Source organism: Emys orbicularis, chromosome 16 (genome assembly GCF_028017835.1).
Source record: "Emys orbicularis isolate rEmyOrb1 chromosome 16, rEmyOrb1.hap1, whole genome shotgun sequence".
Lineage (NCBI taxonomy): Eukaryota > Metazoa > Chordata > Testudines > Emydidae > Emys > Emys orbicularis.
Window position 1 is genome coordinate 4,430,883 of NC_088698.1, and position 20,531 is coordinate 4,451,413.

At 66.9% G+C, this 20,531-nt stretch overlaps 1 protein-coding gene across 1 annotated transcript in view; it reads left to right on the top strand.

Moving 5' to 3' along the window:
• SMTN (smoothelin) overlaps nt 1-20,531 on the top strand; it is a 32,964-nt gene that overhangs the window by 5,301 nt on the left and 7,132 nt on the right. Inside the window, exons 7-20 of the mRNA XM_065417953.1 lie at nt 436-540; nt 979-1,295; nt 1,870-1,939; nt 4,819-4,920; nt 5,297-5,977; nt 6,670-6,758; nt 14,153-14,317; nt 14,703-14,778; nt 15,289-15,453; nt 17,038-17,100; nt 17,358-17,418; nt 17,990-18,160; nt 18,245-18,368; nt 19,379-19,530. Coding sequence (XP_065274025.1) covers nt 436-540; nt 979-1,295; nt 1,870-1,939; nt 4,819-4,920; nt 5,297-5,977; nt 6,670-6,758; nt 14,153-14,317; nt 14,703-14,778; nt 15,289-15,453; nt 17,038-17,100; nt 17,358-17,418; nt 17,990-18,160; nt 18,245-18,368; nt 19,379-19,530 — 2,341 coding nt within the window. The remainder of the gene's footprint in view (nt 1-435; nt 541-978; nt 1,296-1,869; nt 1,940-4,818; nt 4,921-5,296; nt 5,978-6,669; nt 6,759-14,152; nt 14,318-14,702; nt 14,779-15,288; nt 15,454-17,037; nt 17,101-17,357; nt 17,419-17,989; nt 18,161-18,244; nt 18,369-19,378; nt 19,531-20,531) is intronic.

The window sequence follows — 20,531 nt, forward strand, 5'->3', positions numbered from 1 at the left end:
TGAGCCCTTTTTCCCTCACCCTGGGGACTTCCAGCCACTTCCTCCCTGGGCTGGATTCAAACCCGCCCCCCAGAGGAGCACGGCAAGCTGCTGAGGGCTTGCTCCAGGCTCCTGAGGAGATGTGTAAGGGGGTGGCCTGTACGTCTCAGTCCCCGGGGCAGGCCGGGCAGTGAGGAGCACTGAGCCCTCCCCAGGGGAAGCCCATGTCCCCCCTTGGGCTCGGGGCCGGCCAGGTTCTCCGCATCTCTGCCTCCATTCAGGTGTCCCGCGGGCTGCCCGCTGCCGGCCCCAGGCCCCACCGGGGGGCGACTTGGGAGCAGGGTTAACGTAAACGCCCAGTGCTGGGGGGTGGGCAGGGACAGCCGGCCAGGGGCCCGCCGCTGGGTGCTCCCTGTCGGGGGGCTGGCAGCCGGGCTGGCACTCACTCCCTTGTCCCCCGGGCACAGGTAGAGGACCTGGAGGAGCGGGAGCGCATCCGGGCTCAGATCCGGGAGCTACGCAGTGAGCAGAGGGAAGAGCCCCACAAACCGGATGCCCAGGGTGAGTCCATGCAAATCCTGCCCCCGGGGCCTGATTTCCATAGGCAAAGTCCGGCCCGGCCCACACCGGGGCAGAGCCTGGGGGCCCAGAGGGGAGGGCACAGAGCCGTCTTCCCCCGCTGGTCATGCAGGGGCAGTGGGGCAGGGTGGGTGGGACCCCGCCATGCCCTGCTCAATGGGGTCGTGGCCTGTAGGGGCTGCCTGCTCTCTCCCTGGCAGCCGCCCCTTTCCCAGGCTGCAGTGTGGGGTCGGGGCAGCACCCCGTTTGCTGCTGGGCCCTGAGCAGGGGTCTTGCCCTGCAGGGCCGGGACATGGCAGTTGATGTGCGGCAGAGAGCGGTGGGAGAGGGTTTGCCCCAGTCGGGGGTCTCACTCGGGAGGGGGTGGGGGGGACTCTGGGGCGAACTTCCCTCATAAGAAGCTGGTTCTTACTCTTGCAGACCCGGCCTCGGGGACCCTGCTGCTCCTGGACCCGCTGCATCCCCCGCGCTGCTCCTCGTCCTCGGAGCTGGAGCCGCAGCAGAGAGCCGAGCCCCCGGAGCGCAGCTCCCAGAGCCCTGAGCCCGGCCCAGGGGCAGAGCAGCCCTGCGCACAGGAGGGGGACGGCCAGGGGCTCGGCCAGCCAGAGGCAGGGGGCAGTGGGGAGCCCAGCCAGGGCGGGCCAGAGCAGCAAGAGGCACCTGCAACCACGGGCGACAGCTGCCCAGCGGAGGAGACTCGCCGGAGGCTGCCCAGCGACGGGAGCCAGAGCAGCCAGGTAACGGGACAGCTGCCCCTCCCGGGGGCCTGAAGGGGAGTGCCCAGGAACGGGCTGGGCCTGCCCTCTCTGCTGGCCGGCGCCCACGGGCTGTATGGGACAGGGTGGAGTGGAGGGCTGAGCCGGGCCCTGCGAATGCTGGCCGCTAGGTGGCTGCTCACCACAGGGACCCGCTTTCCAGGCCTGAAACAGGACGTGAGCGAAATGAGTCTGGGTCTTAACACGTCCCCATTGATCAGCGACACAAAACTCCCCTGCGCCTCGCAAGGTCAGCCCAGAGTGGCATGGCAGGGGGCTGCAGGGCAGCAGGGCTGGGGCCGGATTATCAGGGGGCTGTGTTGGGATTGAGGGGGGTGGGCAGAGCCGGGGGAGAGGGGCAGGGCTGGATTGGCAGAGGGCTGCGTGGTGGGATTGAGGGGGGTGGGCAGAGCCGGGGGAGGGGGGCAGGGCTGGATTGGCTGGGGGCTGGGCAGAGTCAGGGGAGGGGGGCCAGGCAGGCAGTACCCAGCACCATCTGGCACCTGTCGGATTGAGGCGTTGCTGGGGCTAACCCTCCACCTCCCCCTTCCCCCAGGTCAGCGTCTGTGTCAAAAGCCAAGTGCCCGAGAAGCCGGCCAGCTCTGCCAACAAGACGACGCGAGCTGGTAAGGCGCAGGCGCAGCGCCATCCCCTCCCCCACGCCATTCCCAGCTGTGCCTGGCCAGGGCCTTGTGGTCAGGGAGCCCCTGCCGGGAGTTGCACCAGTGGATGGTGCCCACTAGTGTATATGGACTGTGCGTAGGGACCTTCCTGCATCAAGTGAGGGCTTCCTTGTATGCTGGGGCACCGAGGCTGCGAGCTTCTCCGCAGCAGTGCCCCCTCTCCAGTGATGCTGCGAGCTTCTCCGCAGCAGTGCCCCCTCTCCAGTGACGCTGCGAGCTTATCTGCAGTAGCTCCCTGCTGGCCATGTTGACTTGTGCACCCCCTCTCTGGGGATGTTTTGCAGACACCCAGCAATACTTCTGCTGGGGGTGCTTGTGTGAGCATTGCTGGGAGCTCCCCTGTGCCAGTCTCCCCCTTGGGGCTGCGAGCTTCCCCACAGCAGTGCCCCTTCCAGTGTGGCCATGCTGCGAACTGCCTTGTTCGGGGATGCTGCTTCCCTCTGGGCTGGCTGCAGAGTCGGCTCAGAGCTCCCTGCGGTGGTGCCACCCTCTAGGTAGATGGCGTGGGTGGACGGAGCTGTGGGCTTTCTTGCAGCAGTGCCAGGCTCCAAGGTAGGTCAGTGGGTGGTGCTGTGGGCTCCCAGCTCAGTGCTGCCCTCTGGGGGAGGCAGCGTGGCCTTGCTGGGGCTCCTGGCCAGCCTGTGTCCTCGTTGCTCCAGTCTGGCCACTCGAAAACGTTGAGCCTTCTGTGACCAACCTCTGGGCTCCTGGCCGGGCACAGCTGGGTCTGTACTCAAGCTGGGGGATGTGCACCCCGCCCTCCACCGCCCCCCTGGGAAAGGACAAGCTTCCCAGGCAAAATCAAGCCCACTCCTGGCAGAGAGCGAAGGCAGGGGGCACAAACATGGAGGTGCCTTGGGAGACTGGTGCATGTCTGTGTGGGGGTCCTAGAGGGGGTGCCCCCTGTGACCCAGGCCTGTGACCCCTCCCTGACCCTGCTCATCAGCTGCCCCTGGTCCCAGCTGATGTGGGAGCGGGGCCGGGCTGGTGCTGCTGACATCCCCTGCCTGCTCGCTGGGCTGCTGCAGGGCCATGAAAGGGAATCCGTGTGTGCAGCAAACTCCAGCCTTTTACATTCTTTAGCCCAATAAGGCCGGCGGCTCGGCACCGCTGTGTGCTCTCCTGGCCCTCCACCCCGCTTTGCTGGCTGGAGGCGTCTCAGCGGGGGAGCTGGGCTCCCAGCTCGGGGGACCGCCCCACACTTCGACTCGTACCATAGGCCTGCTGCGCCAGGCAGCTCCGGGGCTTCCCCCCCTTGCGGGCTGCTGCCGCTTGGGGAGCTGGAGGAAATAGCTGAGACCCTGGCCCTGGTCAGCCCCCCTGCTCCCCTGACTCAATCTGCCAGGGTCTCCGCTAGGCCGGGGAGGGGCTGAGATGAGTTGGGAGTTCCCTGCAGGACAGGCTCTCGGGTTGCTCTCCCAGGCGGAGCAGGGTTCATTGTGCATAGCCCTTCTCCAGTACCCCCCTGGGGGGAGCATCTCTGCGCCCTCGCTGACTGGGCAGGTGCTGCCCCCAGGCATTGAGCAAGGCCGGGTGGAGGCTGGCAGCGGGAGCAGAGGGAGTGCGCAGGAGGGGCAGGGAGGAGACCTGGAGACCTACAGCCCTGGGGTCTGCCCGGAGCCGGGACAGGCACTGCCCCATGCATCACTCCGGTCAGGGGAGGACAGGCCCCTCTCCATGGTCAAGAGGGTCCCCCTCACAACCACCAGGCCCCCTGTGGAAGTGGGTCAAGCCCCTAGGCTCCCCAACAGCCATCAGAGGGTGACTCCTTGGCTGGCAGAGGTGGGCTCGGCGTCCCACTGTGTGAGCCTGGCTCTGTTGCGTGGTGCCAGGCAGGTGCTGCGGTGCCCGCGTCCCTGCCCTAGAGCAGGGGGTCCTGGGGATGACCATGCCAGGGCAGCGAATGGAGCAGGAGCTGCACAGTGCGCACCGCGGCGGCTGCGATCGCCCCTCTGGAAAGGGGGACGTTTCCCGCAGACCCCAGGGCAGCCCCTCCCCTCGGCTCTCACCGCAGGGCTGTGCCCTGGCAGCATCTCCCTCTGGGCTGAGCCTGGAGCTCACCTGCTGGACTAGCCCCCGGCCCAGTCTGTGTGGCGGGGCTGGTCGTAGTGGAGGGCATGGGGGCGCTGGTGTCTGGCAGCACAGTACTGTTATCTGTGCTCGTGGAGGGTCAGGGGTCCTGGTTTGACCAAGTGTAACCCCTGGGGCCAGGTTCCCAGGGCAGACGCTCACGGCTACCCCTGCAGGTGGGCTTTCCCCGGGCAGTGCCCCGGACTGGCCCTCAGCACATGGCCCTGCCACAAGCTGGCGAGGCGGGGTGCTCGTTGGAGGCCCAGGCAGAGGGGGCACAAATGCAGCCCGTGCAAAGGGGCTGGTTCTGCAGCAAACCTTGCACTCCTCAGACACCTCTGCAGGAAGTTGGCCAGGTTCCCCCAGCCTGGCAGTGCCCTTGGAGGGGGGCAGGCGGGCGGAACGTGGGCCCTGTCCCTGAGTCTGCCCCGCCTGGGGACTCTGTGCTCCAGAGCTGGGGGGCAGGGCTGCAGTCTGCCCTCTGCTGGCCACGGGCCTGCGCCGGCCCAGATTAACTCACCCCTGGCTGAGGGCTGGGTACCCGTGGGGCAGGGCGGCCTGGGCCCCTGGGGGTTGCGCCGGGCTCTGTGGCGGGGGGCTCAGCCTCCCTGGCCATGGGGCGGGCCGCGGGTTGCTGTGCTCAGAGGTGATGCCTGGTGCTGCTGTTCTAACGTCGCTCTCCTTGGCTGTGCTATCTGCATCTCTGAAAATGCTACCTTGGTCTGGTCCTTCCCAAACGCTGTGGCTGGCAGCACCCACCCATGATGTGCCAGGAACCCCTGCCCGCCAGGATCTCCACCGCTACGCCCACATGCCGTCTGCGCCGTACTCCCCGCTCCCGGCCCGCAGCACTGGTAATGCCCCCTCCCCTTGCCCCCTGGCCTGTGCTGTGCCCCAGATCCTTCCCGCAGCAGGAGCCCCGAGAGAGCTCTCTGTGACACTGCCTGCTGCCGCTCTAGGGGTGCGGTGGGAAGGGGCCCCGGCTCTGGCTTCTCCAGAGAGCACGCCAGCCACCCTGCAGGTGGGGCACCTGCCCCGGGGGCATGAGAGCTGGTGCAAGGCTGCCTCTCCGCTCCCCCTTTTGGGGTAATGGGCTGGCGGGGTCCTCCTGAAATCTGACTGAGCTGGGGGTGAGGATGCCTGGCAAAGCACTCCAGTGCCAGTCAGGCTCTGTGCCCACGGGCGGGTGAATGGCTCGAGTCCTCACTCTGCTCCTGTCTCCCCTTCCAGAGCCCGCGCGGGAGCAGCCCTTCCAGAGAGCCAACTCGGTGCGGGAGCGCGTCCGCAAGTTCACCTCGGACTCCCTGGCCCAGCCTGGTCCCAGGTCCTGCAGCCAGAAGTGGGAGAGCCCTGGCAAAGGCTCCTGGGTCCTGCAGCAGCAGCTCCTGCGTCCCCAGGGTGCCTGGGGTTCCCAGGCGGGCAGTGCCCAGCGCACAGCAGACTTACCCAGCGGTCCCCGGTGCGGACTCAGCCCGGCGCCACCGGGCCATGCTGCCCTCCGGGGAGCCAAGGAGGGCTCGGGGGGCCCCCCAGCCAGCAGCCGTGCCGAGCACCACACCTCCTCCACGGAGGCACAGGCTGCGATGGCTGGGGGCCCAGCCTGCCCTAAAGAGGAGGGCAGCTCTGTGGGGAGGAGCCAGGCTGGCCAATCGCAGGGCGGCCGGCTGACGTCCCCCCAGAGGCCCATTGAAAATGCCGAGGGAAGCTCGTCCGGCACAGAGGAGCCTGGCGCCCAGCACGCTGCCTCTCTGCCCAGCTGCCCGGCCCAGCCCCAGCCTCCTGCCTGCGGCACCAAGGCCAGCGCCAGGGACGAGGACACCATGAAAACGCTCTTCACCATCGAGATCAAGGATGTCAGGGCCCAGCCCGTCAGCAGCCGCATCGTGGGCGTGCCGGGCAGCCAGCGGGCAGGTAGGTTCCACAGCGGCTGTGGTGGCAGGGCTGAGCTGCCGACGTGTGGGTCCCACGGCTCGGCTCCTGGGAGAGCTGCGAGCAAAGGGCAGCCGCTCCTGAGCGTGCCCAGGTGGGGCTCATGGAAAACCAGCAGAGCCTCGACCTGCTCTTGGAGTTGGGCTGTATGGCCCCAGGGCTGGCTGCCCCCTGTCCCAGCCAGGGGAGTGTTGGGTCCAGCCGAAGGGCTGTGGGACACTCCCTGGACATTGGGTCCTCACCCCCAGGGAGGGATTCCTCCCAGGCCTGCCCCAGAGCTGGGAGCGCCTCGGCTTGCTGTGGGTGCCCAGGGGCCTCAGTCCCTCACTGTGGAGCAGGCAGGTCCCCTGCTGGGGAATCTGGGTTTCCTACGGGGGATCCCCTGCCAGGGCTGGGGGATCCCTGTGACTCTGGACCCGCCCTATGCAGAGGCAGGGGTGGGCTGCACTCTGCATGGTGAGCCCTGGCGCTGGGGGAATGGACTCTGCCCGGACCCTGCATGGGCTCTGAGAGGATGGGGGACAGGTGTGGGGGCGGGGGGCGGGTCTGAGCCCTGTGTGGCTCCGTGGGGTGTGAATGTTGGGGGGGGGGGGGGAGGTGCTGAGCTAGCCGCGGCCGATGCTGGCTGGCCCCAGCTGTCTCTCAGCCTCTACTCTCGTGCCCTCCCTTCCTAGAGCTGACCCTGGGGCTGCGGAGTTCACCCATCCGGATCAGCAGCAGCAGCACCGCTAGCGGCACCGGCAGGGTCAGCACAGCCAGCAAGGTGAGCCCCCCACCACCGCGGGCCTGGGTGCACACGAGGGATCTGCTGCCCCTGCAGGCGTCTGAGTCCTGCCCTGCCGCACTCTATGCCCCCACCTGGGCACCTCGCGCCCGGTGCAGGCTGTCCCCGGGGGGTGCTTTACCAGCGCAGTGCCCTGCCCTGCCCTGCGCAAGGGAAGGATGCCGGCAGGTACGGGAGTTTGCCAGCCCTGGCTGGCTGGGCCTGGGGGGGCACAGAGCAGGTGCCAGGAACGGGGGGGCTCAGGCTGTGCGAGGGGGGTGGGGAGGGAAGCAAGTCCCTGGGCCTCCACTGGCTCTGCTGTGAAACCAGATCCTGCCCCAGCCTGGCTATGGGCCCCGCGGCTCCCGTCTGGGATTGGGCCAGGCCTGTCCCCAGCCCCCCAGCGTGTTTGCCGAGTCGGCTGGGGGGCCCTCGCCACTGAGCCCAGCGAGCGCCTGGTGGGGAGCTGTCACAGCTGCCCCCCCCGGTGGCCAGGTCAGAGCAGTGTTACTCCGGGAGTTCTGTGATGGTGTGGTCTGTGTGGGGGTGGCAGCCCAGTGTGAGGAGTGTGTCCCCATCCCCCCCACACCCTCTGGAGATCCTGGCCTCACTCTGGGGTCACATGGGGCCGAGTGACCCCATGAGCCACGGACAGGACCCCAGAGCCCTCGCAGAGTGCGGGGTGGTACCTCGCTGGGCACAGCAAGGAGCCGCCTGGGCCGGACCCTGCCCATCCTGGCTCCGGAGGGGGATTCTTGGGAAGGACTGGAAAACGTACCCCTTTTCCCCTGCCTGCCTTTTCTCCTAGGGCAGTGGGTCTCAGACTTCTGTACTGGTGACCCCTTTCACATAGCAAGCCTCTGAGTGTGACCCCCCCTTATAAACGATAAACACTTTTTAATATATTTAACACCATTATAAATGCTGGAGGCAAAGTGGGGTTTGGGGTGGAGGCTGACAGCTCGCGACCCCCCATGTAATAACCTCACGACCCTCTGAGGGGTCCCGACCCCCAGTTTGAGAACCCCTGTCCTAGGGGGTTAGAGCTGGCTGGCGTCGGGGAGTGGCCACCTAGCCCCTAGGCGGCTGCTTGGAGCTGGGATTCCTGCGTGTGGCCAGGCGTGCGCCGGGGGGAGGTGTGTGTGCCAGGCATGTGACCCGGGGAGGGGATGGCGTGTGTGCGTGGGGGGTGGCCCTTGGAGCTGAGTCAGCGAAGGGAAACATACAGCTGGGCGCGCGCCCCAGAGGGAGGCAGGCGTGTGCAGCTGGACATGTCCCCGGGGGGGTCGGGGGGCAGGCGCGTGCCCCCAAGTGGGAAGAGAGGGGAGGGGGTGGGCACGTGTGGCCGGGACCTGAGCTGGCCGGGCATGGTTGGCACTCTTGGCCATGTAGGGTAATGCAGAGCACTCAGGCATGTTGCAGTGTTTAGGAAAAACAAAGGCGTCAGGGCCAGACTGCAGTGTTGTTAGGGGCCCAGTGGCCGTGGGGCCCAGGATGACACCAGGCCTGGAACGTGCCCCTGTGGGTGGCTCCCCCTTGTGGCAGGAGTCTCTGCATCTCCCCTTCCCCAGGAGGTGCAGCACCAGAGTCCTGTCCCACAAGACCCCTGGAGCTGGAGGAGGGGCTGAGCCGGCCTGGCCCTCCCCAGGGTACATGAGGCGCCTCTGGCTGAGTCTGCAGCTCTCGGCCGCTCTGTGTCCAGGTCCCCGTGGGGGCCACACTCGGGGGGGCTCCCTGCAGGAGCAGCCACATAGGCTCCGGCCCAGCCACCACCCCGCAGCCCTGGTGCTCCTGAGCCCTACCCTGAGGGAGCAGCGGGGGGCTGTGGGTCGGGATTGAGGGGCATCCGCAGGGCAGACTGGGGGAGGAGGGCAGCACCTCCGTGGGAGCCGCGCACTCAGCAGGGACAGCTCTTGCTGGGTGTGTGGGGGGGGTGGCTTCTCCCACACTAATGAGCTAACGCGGCCCCATGGCCCGGCTGTGGTGCGAGCTGCCCGTCAGCTCTCATTAAGGTATTAGTGTGGAGGGCACGGAGCTGGGTCTGCCCGGTGGGAGAGCGCAGCTGCCAGGTGGGCGCCGAGGCTGTCCGCAGGGGAGAGGGGCAGGAGGAGCAGCCCACAACCTCTTCCAGGTACAGGTGGCCACGGGCATGGAGTGCGCTGTGGGGCTGGCAGGTGCTTGGGTGGGGGGCCAAGGGGACCGTGCTCTCAGGTGCCCATGCGGAGGGTGAGCAGTGTGGCTGCGGGGGCGGGGGGGGGGGGTGTGCTTTATTCCAGGGGCCCCTGCGGAGGGCGCTGCGTGCTCCTGGGCCCTAGAGGCTGAGGGTGGGCGCGTCACTCCTGCTGCTGCTTGCTGCCTGGGAACCTGATCTGCCTGGCTGATGCTTTATTTACCAGCCGTGCCAGGTGCTCACGGGAGCTCAGCGCCCCCCAGGTGAGCTGGTGTTGGAGCAGAGTCAGCAGTGGGGCTGGAGCTGCCTGCTCGGAGCCCCCGGTGGGGGGGCAGCAGCTGGTGGGGAGTGGCCTGTGACGCAGAGAGGTTTGGCTCCGGTGGATGGAGCAGGCCGGGCGAGAACAGCGTCCCTGCCAACGCTGGCACTGGGCTGTGCACACGGGGGCCATGGGGAGGGAGGGCCCAGAGTGAAGATGAGGACCCCCAAGCGGAACAGGCAGCCCCGCCCCAGAGGAAATCCTGCCCCTATGGCCCATGGAGGGTAGGGGAGCCTGGCCTGGGCCTGCAGCCACCTCCTGTCTGTGCATTGTGCTCTCTGCCCCCAGGCTGGGCAGCGCCGGCCCAGAGCCCAGATGGAGGCCTCCCCTCCTGTGGGTGAGATCCATGCACGGGGGTGCTGATGCAGGGGTGAGGGGCTGGCACTGTCAGGGCGTGGGACGGGAGCTGGGTGCACTGCCTGGATGGGCATGGGTGGCACTGGGAGGCTGCTCCTCCCCAAAGGAACTGCAGGGCTGTGTGCTGAGGGCCCTGTCTCCCCCTCCTTAGTATGTGGGGAGGGGACGCTAGTGCTGGCCTGGGGGAGCTGAGGTGCAGGGGGTGGCACTGCTGGGGCTGGTCTGGGTGAGTTACAGACAGGTGATGGGGTGGTGGGGGCAGCATGGCAGGGGCTGGGGGAGTGTGGTGGGGATCGGCATGGAGGGGGCTGGGCTGGGGGAGGTGTACTGAGGGAGCAGCATGGCGGAGGCTAGGTGTGTGGGGTGGCGGGAGGCATGGCGGGGGCTGGGAGAGGTGGGGGGTGTACTGGGAGAGTGGCACGGGGGGGGCTGGGGGAGTGTGGTGGGGGTGGCATGGCAGGGGCTGGGCTGAGGGAAGTGGGGGGTGTACTGAGGGAGCAGCATGGCGGGGACTGGGTGTGTGGGGTAGGAGGTGGCATGGTGGGGGCTGGCCTGCTCTATCCAAGCCCCTTTCTACCCAGCAGTGCTTTGGTTGACCCTTCCCCCATTTGCTGAGGGCGAGTCCCCGGGGGACAGCTCAGGGGGAGCCCAGGCTGAGTGTGGGGGTGGGGAGGTAGGTGGCTTGCACACGAGCATGTCCTAGTGCCGCCCCCCTGGCTTGGCCACCTGGCCTGAGTCCATCACTGGGCTGGGAACTGTCCCAAGTTCAGCACCTCCCCACCCGGCTCCTGTGTCGGTCCCTCTGCCAGGCCCTGGCCTGTGGATAAGAATAGCTGGGCTGAACACAAAGGCCTGCTGGTGGAGCCCAGCCCCAGGGAGGGGCAACGCCTAAGAGCCCCTATAAAGGGCTGGGAGCGTGCAGAGCCCACCGCCCAGAGCTGGCAGCGAGAGGGGCTTGACCACACTGCGTCTCGCCCCGGGAGCCTGCGGCGTGGCAGCGAGGGGCCCCGCCGTGCCCACGTCCCATCCCCAGCCAGCACCATGCCGGGGGTGCACCTCCCCAGCCTGGACAATGCCTGGGAGGCGACGGTGGAGGAGATCCAGCTGGACCTCCAGGCCTTTCAGCTGGCCACCGAGAGGCGCCTGGAGGAGGCGCTACAGCAGTTGCAGCCCCTGGCCAGCGCCCTCAACGACTTGAAGGAGGAGCACCTGGTGCTGCGGGCTGAGCAGGCACGCCTTGGCCGGCAGCTGGAGGTGCTCACGCTCTGGCTGGGAGCCCAGGATCTGGAGGAGAAGGACCCCAGCACCCTCTTCCTGGAGGCACAAGATCCCTGTGCCCACTTTGCGGGCACCGAGGAGCCCAGCAGCCCCGTGGCCCATCCGCCCACCTTCTCCAGCACCCGCAGGCAGTCGTCTGTGCACCTCTCCAGGGGCAACAGCTTTGTGAGTGTGCAGGCTCCGGGCAGGGGAAGGCGGGGTGGCAGGCCCACTCCCTCCAGTGGACGGCTTCCCTGAGAGCCCATCCCATGGGCAGCGTTGGCTGGCTAGGTCTTGGGTCTGGGGGAAGGAGGCAGGGGTGGGCAGATGTTGCTGGGCAGAAGCCCTGGTCTGCCCCTGCTGGCTGGTCTGAAAATCTACTCTGGGTGCCCAGTGCCGGTCCCCCCGCTGGGGCCAGGGCAGGCGGCCGGCTTGGAGCTGCCTGGGCGAGGCCCCTGTCGGCCCTTCCCCAAGCCTTGGCCCCTGGGCAAAGGGAAGCTGTTCCTGCGGTGGGGGAGCCCCAGAGCTTGCGCCAGCTGCTGCTGGCCCAGGCAGGCGCATTTTCACGGGGGATTAGCTGGGGCTGTGGCAGGAGATTACAGCTGGGGGTTGCTGGGGGAGACCTGTGCCAGCCGAGGCTCCCATCACCCGGAGCCAATCCAGGCCGCCTGCCTTGCATTGCTGACGTGCCATCTGGAGCAGCCTGTTGTGCTGGGCGTTGCTGCCTGCCCGCGTTTGTTTGCAGGGACAGCTGGCCTGGGGTCTCCTTACCCCAGCTCCGAGCCCAGCCGGGAGCTGCGCCCTCCCGCGGGTGCTGGGGCACTATGGGCAGCGTCAGAGCTGCTTGCTGCTGAGGCTGTGCGGGCGTCGCTGTGAGCGGGATCTCCCCTGGCTGCTGGGCAGGGAGGCGCGTGGGCCGCCTGGATCTGGGTGTGGCCCCTGCAGGGATAGTCTGCCTGAGCACCAGGGCTAGTCGGGCCGCTGAGCGCACAGCCCAGCGGGCCCGGCTGACAACAGGCGTTCGGCCCTGCCCTAGGCTTGGTTCCTCCCATCACTGCCTGCCTACCACCAGTCCCGGCCACAGAGGCCAGCTTCCTGCCAAGGGCGCTGCGCATCTGGTCCGCCCCTGCCCCAAGGGCTACTGGGAAATCCCAGCCCTTGGTCCCCTGGTGTTTTAGCCAAAGAGAACTGACCCCCAGCGAGCCGCTGGGCAGAGTGAGAGAGGCTGCGCTGCCGGCCGTCACGCCCAGAGGGCAGCTGTGCTGTATATGTTGGCCTGCCATGGGGGGCACCCTGCTCCAACGGGGCTACTGTCCCCTCTCAGCCCCTCAGCCGGCCAGCGCCAGGGTGCCCGGGCCCTGCTGCTCTGCCAGGGGGGTGCAAATGGAGCCAAGCAGGTGTGGGCTCAGCCCCCCAGCTGACACCTCAGCCCCCGTCCGCAGGCCTTTGTGGTGCTATTTTGGGCCTGGCCGGCTGGCTGGGCTGCATTCGTTGGGGGTCGTGTTGACAAGGAGCCGGCACCACATGATTGTTCAGAAGAGGCTGGGCTTGCCTCGTTGCCAGGGCAGCTCCTGATCCCCAGCCCAGGATCCTCTTTCCGATAAGCCCCTTAATCCTCCTGGAAATCCTGTGCTGGAGCTAGAGGCGTCCACGGTGCCTGCTGTCCAGCCCACCCGCCGGCCCGGGCAGCCCCCCTGCTCGCTGGGTGTAGCTGGGCTGCCTGACGTGTATACTCACTGCTGCTGAGCTCGCATGGGCTGCTTGGACCCTCGTGCCTGTGTTAAGGTTGCCAGTAGCCCTGTCCCCGGCTCTTCCATTCCCCTTGCAGGGTTCTGCGTGCCCTTTGAGGCGGAGAGCAGGAGTTGGGAGGGTAGGGAAGGAATCGCCCGCCCGCAGGAGCAGCACGTCTGCCCTGGGCTCTGGTGGTGTGGGGTGATGGAGCCACCGGATCGGAGCTAGGGCCAGCGTTGGAACAGTGTCTGGGAGGAACCCTTCCATGGGCCAGATCCCCGGCATCTCTCACTTCCTCCAGGGGAAGCCACGCGGCTTCACCGCCTCCTTAGACTGGACCTCTGGGCCTGCTCCACCCCGTGAGCTCTGGTCAGCGAGTCCCGCTGAGACAGCCGAGGGGGACTTGTCCGCTCTTGGGGGATGCATGCACCTCGTCCAGCCTGTGCAGTGACACTCGCAGTATTGTCAAGCCAGTCGGGTTTATTAGTCACAGGATGCCCTTAGGGCAGCCCAGAGGAATGAGGGGTAAAGCATCGTCCATTCGGGGTCGCCCTGTGCCCAGCCAAGCTGTAGTGAACTCTGGCTCTCTGTCTGTCTGACCTTGGTCCAAATCCTCGACTGCCACTAGCAGCCAACACTTGTCCCCCAGCTCACACCTCTCCGCACCCCTGTTTCTGGGCTGGGAAATGCTGGGCAGCCCCCTTGCTGAGAGGTGGGGAAGTCCATGTGCCTCTGGGTCCTTGCTTGCTCGGTGTCAGCGTCTCGGTAATTGGATCTGCTGTTGTGTTCTCCAGAGCACCACTGAACTTGGGCCTAAGGGTCAGACAGCTAGGCCACACCCATATCTGTCTCTTCGCCTGCCCAGAGTGCAAACAGCTTTTTTCCATCTGCTAGTGACAATCCAGCACAGAGGGGAAACTGAGGCACAAACTGATCTCCTGAAAGTATTACAAAAAATTCCTGCTTTGTCACATGTGGCTCAGTGGCAGAAGCCCAGGACTGGGAGGCAGGACTCCTGGGTTCTATTCCCTGCTCCTGCCCTGGCCTGCTGGGTGACCTCGGGTCAGTCACGTCCCCTCTGCGTGTGGAGATGGTCAGGGCTGCCCCCAACACAGCTCTACTTATGGAACGCTGGAGGGGTGAGCGGGGCTGGGGAAGGGCAGGACGGTTCAGCCTGTCGTGTGGGCGTAGAGGATTGGCAGACAGAGCCTCTGCTGGGCTTGCTGGTACGGCCCGGCTCGATGGGTAGTGGGAGCAGGGCAGATGGTCAGGCAGTGGCATTGGCAACTCGGTAGGTGGCGCTCTTCCCTCTCGTCAGCCCATAGCTAATACCCAGCCTGGCGCTGAGGGCACGGTAGTACTGGGGTGTAAAACCAAGTCCTCAGCTGCTCGTGGGCATGCGCCCCGGCACGTCTTCCCAGGGCTGGGCGCTGGGGCTGTCGACCGGAGCTGCTCTCCCTGTGGGGCTGGGGGATGTATGCGTGGGGTTTGCCCGGGCCCTCGGCAGGGCAGGGCGCTCTGCAGCTGGGAGGTTCTCGACATCGGCCCCTCTTGTTGCAGATGGAGGCAGAGCTGGTGGAGCAGCCCCAGGTGCCGGTGCCAGAGCCGGAGCTGGAGCTGCCCAATGGGATGGAGAAGGCCCAGGCGAGGGAGCCGGAGAAGAGGAGCAAGCTGAGTGCTGAGGAGCTGAGCAGGATCGAGGAGGAGGACGTGCTGGATAAGATGGTACGTTGAGCCTGTCTCCTTCTGCCCCTGACTGAGCTACCCCAGCCGGCCTGTGGCGTAGGTTTGAGGGAGCAGTGGGGTTTTGGGGGTGGCTGTGGGGCAGGGTGCGGGTAAGGCCATGGTGGGGTCTGGGGGGGGCAGGGTGCGGGTGAGGCCGCGGTGGGGTCTGGGGAGTGGCTGGGTGGCAGGGCGGGAGGATGAGACCGTGGTGGAGTTTGGAGCAGGGTAGGAGTGAGGCGACTGTGGGGCAGGGTGGGAGTGAGGCTGCGGTGGAGTTTGGGGGTGGCTGGGGGGCAGGGTGGGAGGTGAGGCCTCAGTGGGGGCTGGGGGGCAGGGGGTGAGGCTGCGGTTGCTGAGGTTGCTGGTGTCGCACTTGCCTTGGCAGCTGGACCAGACGTCGGACTTTGAGGAGCGCCGGCTGATCCGCTCTGCCATGCGGGAGCTGCGCCAGAGGAAGAGAGGTAGCTGCTTGTGGCTCCCCAGGGGTTGGTGGCTGGGGGGAGCTGTGGGGGTTGGCACCTTGACCCTGGCAGCAGGCTGGCAGGGCCATGGAATGGAAACAGCAGAGGTGGGTCAGGGAGCCAGGAGCCGTGCTACCGGAACCTGAGCTGGCCTGGGGATGTCTGGGCCCTACCCCAGGGAGGTGCTTGGCGAGGCAGGCAGGCTCTGTAGCCTTTGCGGATCATTGTATGCGAGTCTCCCCAGTGCCATAGCCCTGGAGCCGTCTGGCATGGCAACATCCTGGGCGAGGGCAGCAGTGGCCTGGCTGGAGAACGGCCCCGTGTCTCCAGCTCTCAGTCAGGGCAAGGAGTTCCCCACGGGGCCCTGACTCCTGGACGTGTTGCGGAGGATGGACTGGGCAAGGCTGCTGGGCACCCCAGAGATGCTGTGGTGGCTCCATGCCGGGCAGCATCCATCACCCCCGGTGCCCTCATCTCCGCGTTAATGCCGTCCCCCGTGTGCATTTGCAGAGCAGCGAGACAAGGAGCGGGGCCAGCGGCTGCAGGAGGTGAAGAGCCAGGCCGCAGCGGGGAAGACAGGCCATGCCACCGAGACCACCACCCGGCAGAGCGCCCAGTCGGCTGATGGCTCGGCCCGCCACACGCTCACCAAAACCGAGCACCTCGTCCAGTCCAGTAAGGGCCCTGCAAGGCCACTGGGCGCTACCGCTTGGTCTCACAGCCTGGTCCCACTCACGCCCAGCACAGCCCACTCTGTGCCACCCTGGCACGGGCCGTCTCTGCTGTTCTCTGCTCTGCCACCCTGGCACGAGCCGTCTCTGCTGATCTCTTCTCTACCACCCCGGCACAGGGCCCGTCTCTGCTGTTCTCTGCTCTGCCACCCTGGCACGGGCCCGTCTCTGCTGTTCTCTGCTCTATCACCCCAGCACAGGGCCCGTCTCTGCTGTTCTCTGCTCTGCCACCCTGGCACGGGCCCGTCTCTGCTGATCTCTGCCATCTTGGCACGGGCCGTCTCTGCTGTTCTCTGCCACCCTGACTCGGGCCCGTCTCTGCTGATCTCTTCTCTGCCACCCTGACTCGGGCCTGTCTCTGGGTGCCTGCCAGTCTCTGCTGGCCTCTTCTCTATCATCTCCCAATGCGCGGCCCCTGCTCTTGGAGTCTCTCTCTGTTTCTCTGTCCTTCGCCGCCCCTGTGCCGACGGTGCTTGGCTGCCTGGGCTTCACTCTGAAAAAGGGCCCCTGGGCCCAGGCACTCCAGGACAGCTGGCAGCCGTGGGGCCTGGTTCCCCAGCGCTGACATGCTCTGCCTTGCCGAGAGTCTGCTGGGCTCTGGAGGTGCAGCCTCTGTGCCAAGAATCGCCTGCTCCCCGGGGGCTCCAGGGACATGCCAGCAGCGCTGTGGCAGGCTCAGGGAGAGCTGGACCTGGGGCACAGGATTACATGCACCATGGGGAGCCCCCAGTGAGCCTGGCCCACGGCGTGGCAGGCATGGGGCCTTTGGGGCGGCCAAGGGTCTGTAACAGGGCCCGGCCCCTTGTTAAAGTTGGGCCTCCCACTGGCTGGCTGGAGCCATCCCTGGCCCTGCCTGTCCATTCCTGCGCTTCCTCTACCTGCCAGCAGCCGCTGCCCAGGCTGGTATGAGCTCAGGCAGCCAGGCCCTCCAGCATGCCCTCCCCAGGGGGCTCTGCCAGCAGCCAGCAGGGAGGGCTCCCGTCCAGGGCTGGGACTCTTCTCTACCCCATCGGCCTGTGTGCTCTGCCCTCAGCTGCACCCAGCTGCCTACGCCTGTGGCTCTTACGGTTCCTTCCTGGTGCCACCGGCCTTCTCAGGCATACAAGGAAGCTTGGCCACATGGGCCCTTCCACCAGCTGCTCTGGTGCTTGGCCAGGCCCGGGTCCGGCTGGGTGGCGCTCTCCTCAGACAAGCCTGCCCTGCTTCCTACTGCCTCTGCTCCTTTCGTTCCCTGCCACTGGCCTGTTCTCTCCTGTCTCCGGGCTGGGGCAGAGCCTTCTCTGCATCTCCTGCCGTCAGGCCGGGCCTCCCTGCCTCTTTCTGCCCCGTACTCTCTGTTGCCTTTGGAGCCTGCTGCGCACACGCCCATTGGCCTGGCCTGGCCTTCGCGGGACGCGCTGGCCTCACTCAGCTGCCTCTCTGCAGCCACGCCGGCTCTCTGGCCCTGCCCTCTCCAGGGGCAGGTGCTCTAGGTGTTGGCCTCGCCCCACCCTGGCTGATCCTTCTTTGTCTTTTCCTCCCTTTGCAGATGACGGCACCAAAACCTCCCGGATGACGACAGTGGAGTCGAGCTACACAAAGAGATCGGAGAGTAAGGGCCCTTCGCCCCCCTCCTGGCCTCTCTCCTGCCACCTGGTGGCAATTCCCCCTTCCTCTGGGGGCACCTGCTTCCCCGTTGGCACTGGGCGCTCAGCCCTGGGGCGGGGGGAGGGGCAGCCACTTGCCCATTGGCGCTGGGCCCTGGTGGAAGCAGGCTGCGGCACCTCTGGGCAGTGCCAGGCACAGGGAAAAGACAGCTACCACTACCTCCGTCACCAGTGCCTGAGGTTCTTCTCCTTGCCTCTGCAGATGGCAGCACGTTTGTCCAGACCAAATCCTCCTACAGCTCCTCATCCAAGAAGGTGGGCAGGTGAGTGACACCCTGCTGCATGGGCAGTGCCCTCTGGGGAGAGGTGGAGAAAGGCATGGCAGCTCCATGTGTGCCGCCCGAGCTCCTTGGGCCGCTTGTCCCCCCTGCTGGGGTCCATGGGTGGCACAGGCCTCTACTCACCGTATTTGGGTGTCCCCAAGGGTCAGCGACCTTGGCTACCCTCCACCCCCCCAGGGCAGCTGCTGTCGCCCAGCCTGCTACGTGTCCTTCCAGCAGCCCCCGCGGGGTGTCAGCCTTTGGGGTCTTGTGATGTCTCCACGTGGCTGAGTGCCGGGAGAACCCGGGGCCTGTCACTCGGGGATCTCTGAGCACTGTACAGACCCCACTGATTTAAGGCTCCCACAACCCTGAGTGGTGTCGTCCCTGCCACACGAAGGCAGATTCTCCCCTGGCTTGGGGGGCCCCGTTGAGACCTTTGGGCCTGCAGCTGAGTCTGGGGAGCTGCAGCTGCTCCTTGGGTCCCCCCTGCACCCCCTCCCCGGGGTGCTGTTGGGACCTGGCTGAACAGAGACCCCCTCCCATGCTGAGGCTGTCGCTCTCCCTCCCCCAGCATCTTTGACCGCGAGGACGAGAGCAGCTCGCGCCAGGGCAGTCTGGCCGCTCTGGAGCGGCGCCAGGCCGAGAAGAAGAAGGAGCTGCTGAAGGCTCAGATTCTGCCCAAGACGTCGGCCACACAGGCGCGAAAGGCCATGATTGAGAAGCTGGAGAAGGAGAGCGGGAGGTGAGGCGGCCGGGGCAGGGTTGGGCTGGGTTGGGCCAGTGCTGTGGGCAGTTGACCAACATGCTCTGTGTGTGCTCCCTGCAGCCCCTCGAGCCCGGCCATGTCGCGGGTGGCCGTGCAGCGCTCCTCCAGCTTCGGCGTCCCCAACGCCAACAGCATCAAGCAGATGTTGCTGGACTGGTGCAGAGCGAAGACCCGGGGCTACGAGGTCAGTGCCCCCCTTCCCCTGCAGCTCCTGGCCAGGCTGGGCCCACTCCCTGCCCCCCATCCTCCGGGGCTAGGGTTGCCAGGTCTGGAACACGCAGTCGAAAAGGGACCCTGAAGACTCCAGTCAGCACCGCTGACCAGGCTGTTAAAAATCTGGTTGGCGGTGGTGCCGGTGCAGCGGAGCTGCCTGGCTCCCGGAAGCGGCCGGCATGTCCTGCCTGCTCCTGGGCAAAGGGGCAGCCAGGGGGGCTCTGTGCGCTGCCCCTGCCTGCAGGTGCCGACTCTGCAGCTCCCATTGGCTGGGAACCGTGGCCAATGGGAGCTGCGGGGGCTCCGAGCCACCTGGCCCCTCTGCCTAGGAGCAGGAGGGATGTGCCGGCTGCTGCCCAGAGCCCACATCTGGAACCCCCTCCTGGACCCCCACCACCTCCCAGCCCAGAGCCCCCTCCTGCACCCCAAACCCGGTCATCCCTGGCCCCAGCCCAGAGCCCGCACCCCCTCCCGCAGCCCTCACCCCAACCACCTGCCTCAGCCCAGAGCCCCCTCCTGCACCCTGAACCCCTCATCCCTGGCCCCACCCCAGAGCCTGCACCCCCAGCCGGAGCCCACAGCCCTTCCCACACCCCAACCCCTTCCCCAGTGAAAATGAGTAGGTGAGCGAGAGTGGGTGAGAGCGAGTGACAAGAGGGAGGGTGGATGGAGTGAGTGGGGGCAGGGCCTTGGGGAAGGGGTGGGGCAAGGGTGTTCAGTTTTCTGCAATTAGAAAGTTGGCACCCCTATGGGGGCTCCTAGCAGCAGGTCCTACTCGCCCCCACCCTCCTTCTGCTACAGCTCCTGGCCAGGCTGGGCTCTCCTTTCCCCTCCCCTTCACCCCGGTTCTTGGCTGGGTCAGGCCCTAGTCCCCACCCTGCTCCCCCATCCCCTTCGGCTCTTGGCCAGGGCCTGCTCTCCTCCCAGCCCGTAGCCGGGCTGGGGCCTGCTCCCTCTCCTGACCCTGCCTCTGCCCCACAGCACGTGGACATCCAGAACTTCTCCTCCAGCTGGAGCGACGGCATGGCCTTCTGCGCCCTCGTCCACAACTTCTTCCCCGAGGCCTTCGACTACACACAGCTGACGCCCCAGAACCGCCGCCGCAACTTTGAGGTGGCCTTCTCCTCGGCAGAGTACGTACCCCTCCCCGCCGCACAATGCGGGCCGGGGCTGGGGCCCATCCCGCTCCGCTGGCTCAGGAGCGTGGCACTGCCCTGCTCAGGCTGGCGCAGGGAAGCGGCAAGTGCCCCTAGGGCTGCCTCTCCTGCGAGCTGAGCCGGCTCCCTGCTGTCCTGCCACGTGCTTGGGGCTCTCCGGCCGGCTCTGCTGTTCCCAGCATGCCGTGCGTGGCTGCTCTGGCCTGACCCTGGGCAAAGCGACGTCCGTGCAGGTGCACAGGAAGCCAACGCAGCCCAGTGCTCAGTGCAGAGATGTCGGGCCAAACCCCTCTCGCCCCGTAGCCCTCGGAGCCCTGAGCATCGCTGAGATGGCCCCGGAGCTGCCTTCGCAAGGGACTGAATGATTCCCCAGAGAGCTCCTTGCCACGCCACTGAGCCTTCCCTGGCTAACCCTGGGCGCACGGAGCCCCTTCCCCTGCCACCGTCCCCCTCTTCTAACTGCTTGAACGCGGGAGGAAAACCTGCCGGCCGAGGTCCCTCAAGCTGCCTGGGGCTTGACTGGCGACGAGTGGGGAGGGGATGGCGAGGCTGGCGGGGGCCCTGGTGCAGTGCAGCGCTGCAGCCCAGGCAGCTTGGGGCTGAGTCCCGCCCCGGGGGCTGGGCCGCTATTGCAGCTTCCTGAGCTCCCCCTTTTCGCTTCGGTTTCCTGGGGTGCTGAGAAAAGGGAGCGGGTCCAGCTGGAGGCTGAGTGTCAGCCCCTCTCCTTCCTTCTGTCTCTCCATCCATCCATTCATCCACCTATCCCTCCTTCCCTTCAGCGGCTGGCTGCACCCTTGCGGAGCCACAGGCTGGGGGGGTGTGGGGATGTGATCTCGGAGTTCCCTTGGCCCGTGCAGGCTGCCCTGCCGGCGATGACGTCTGGGGGCCGGGAGGCCCCACATGGCGCATGGGTGTCAGCTCCCCAGGCCCGCGCGCTCTTCTGTCTAGTCCGCACAGGGTACAGCAAGCGGTGGTGT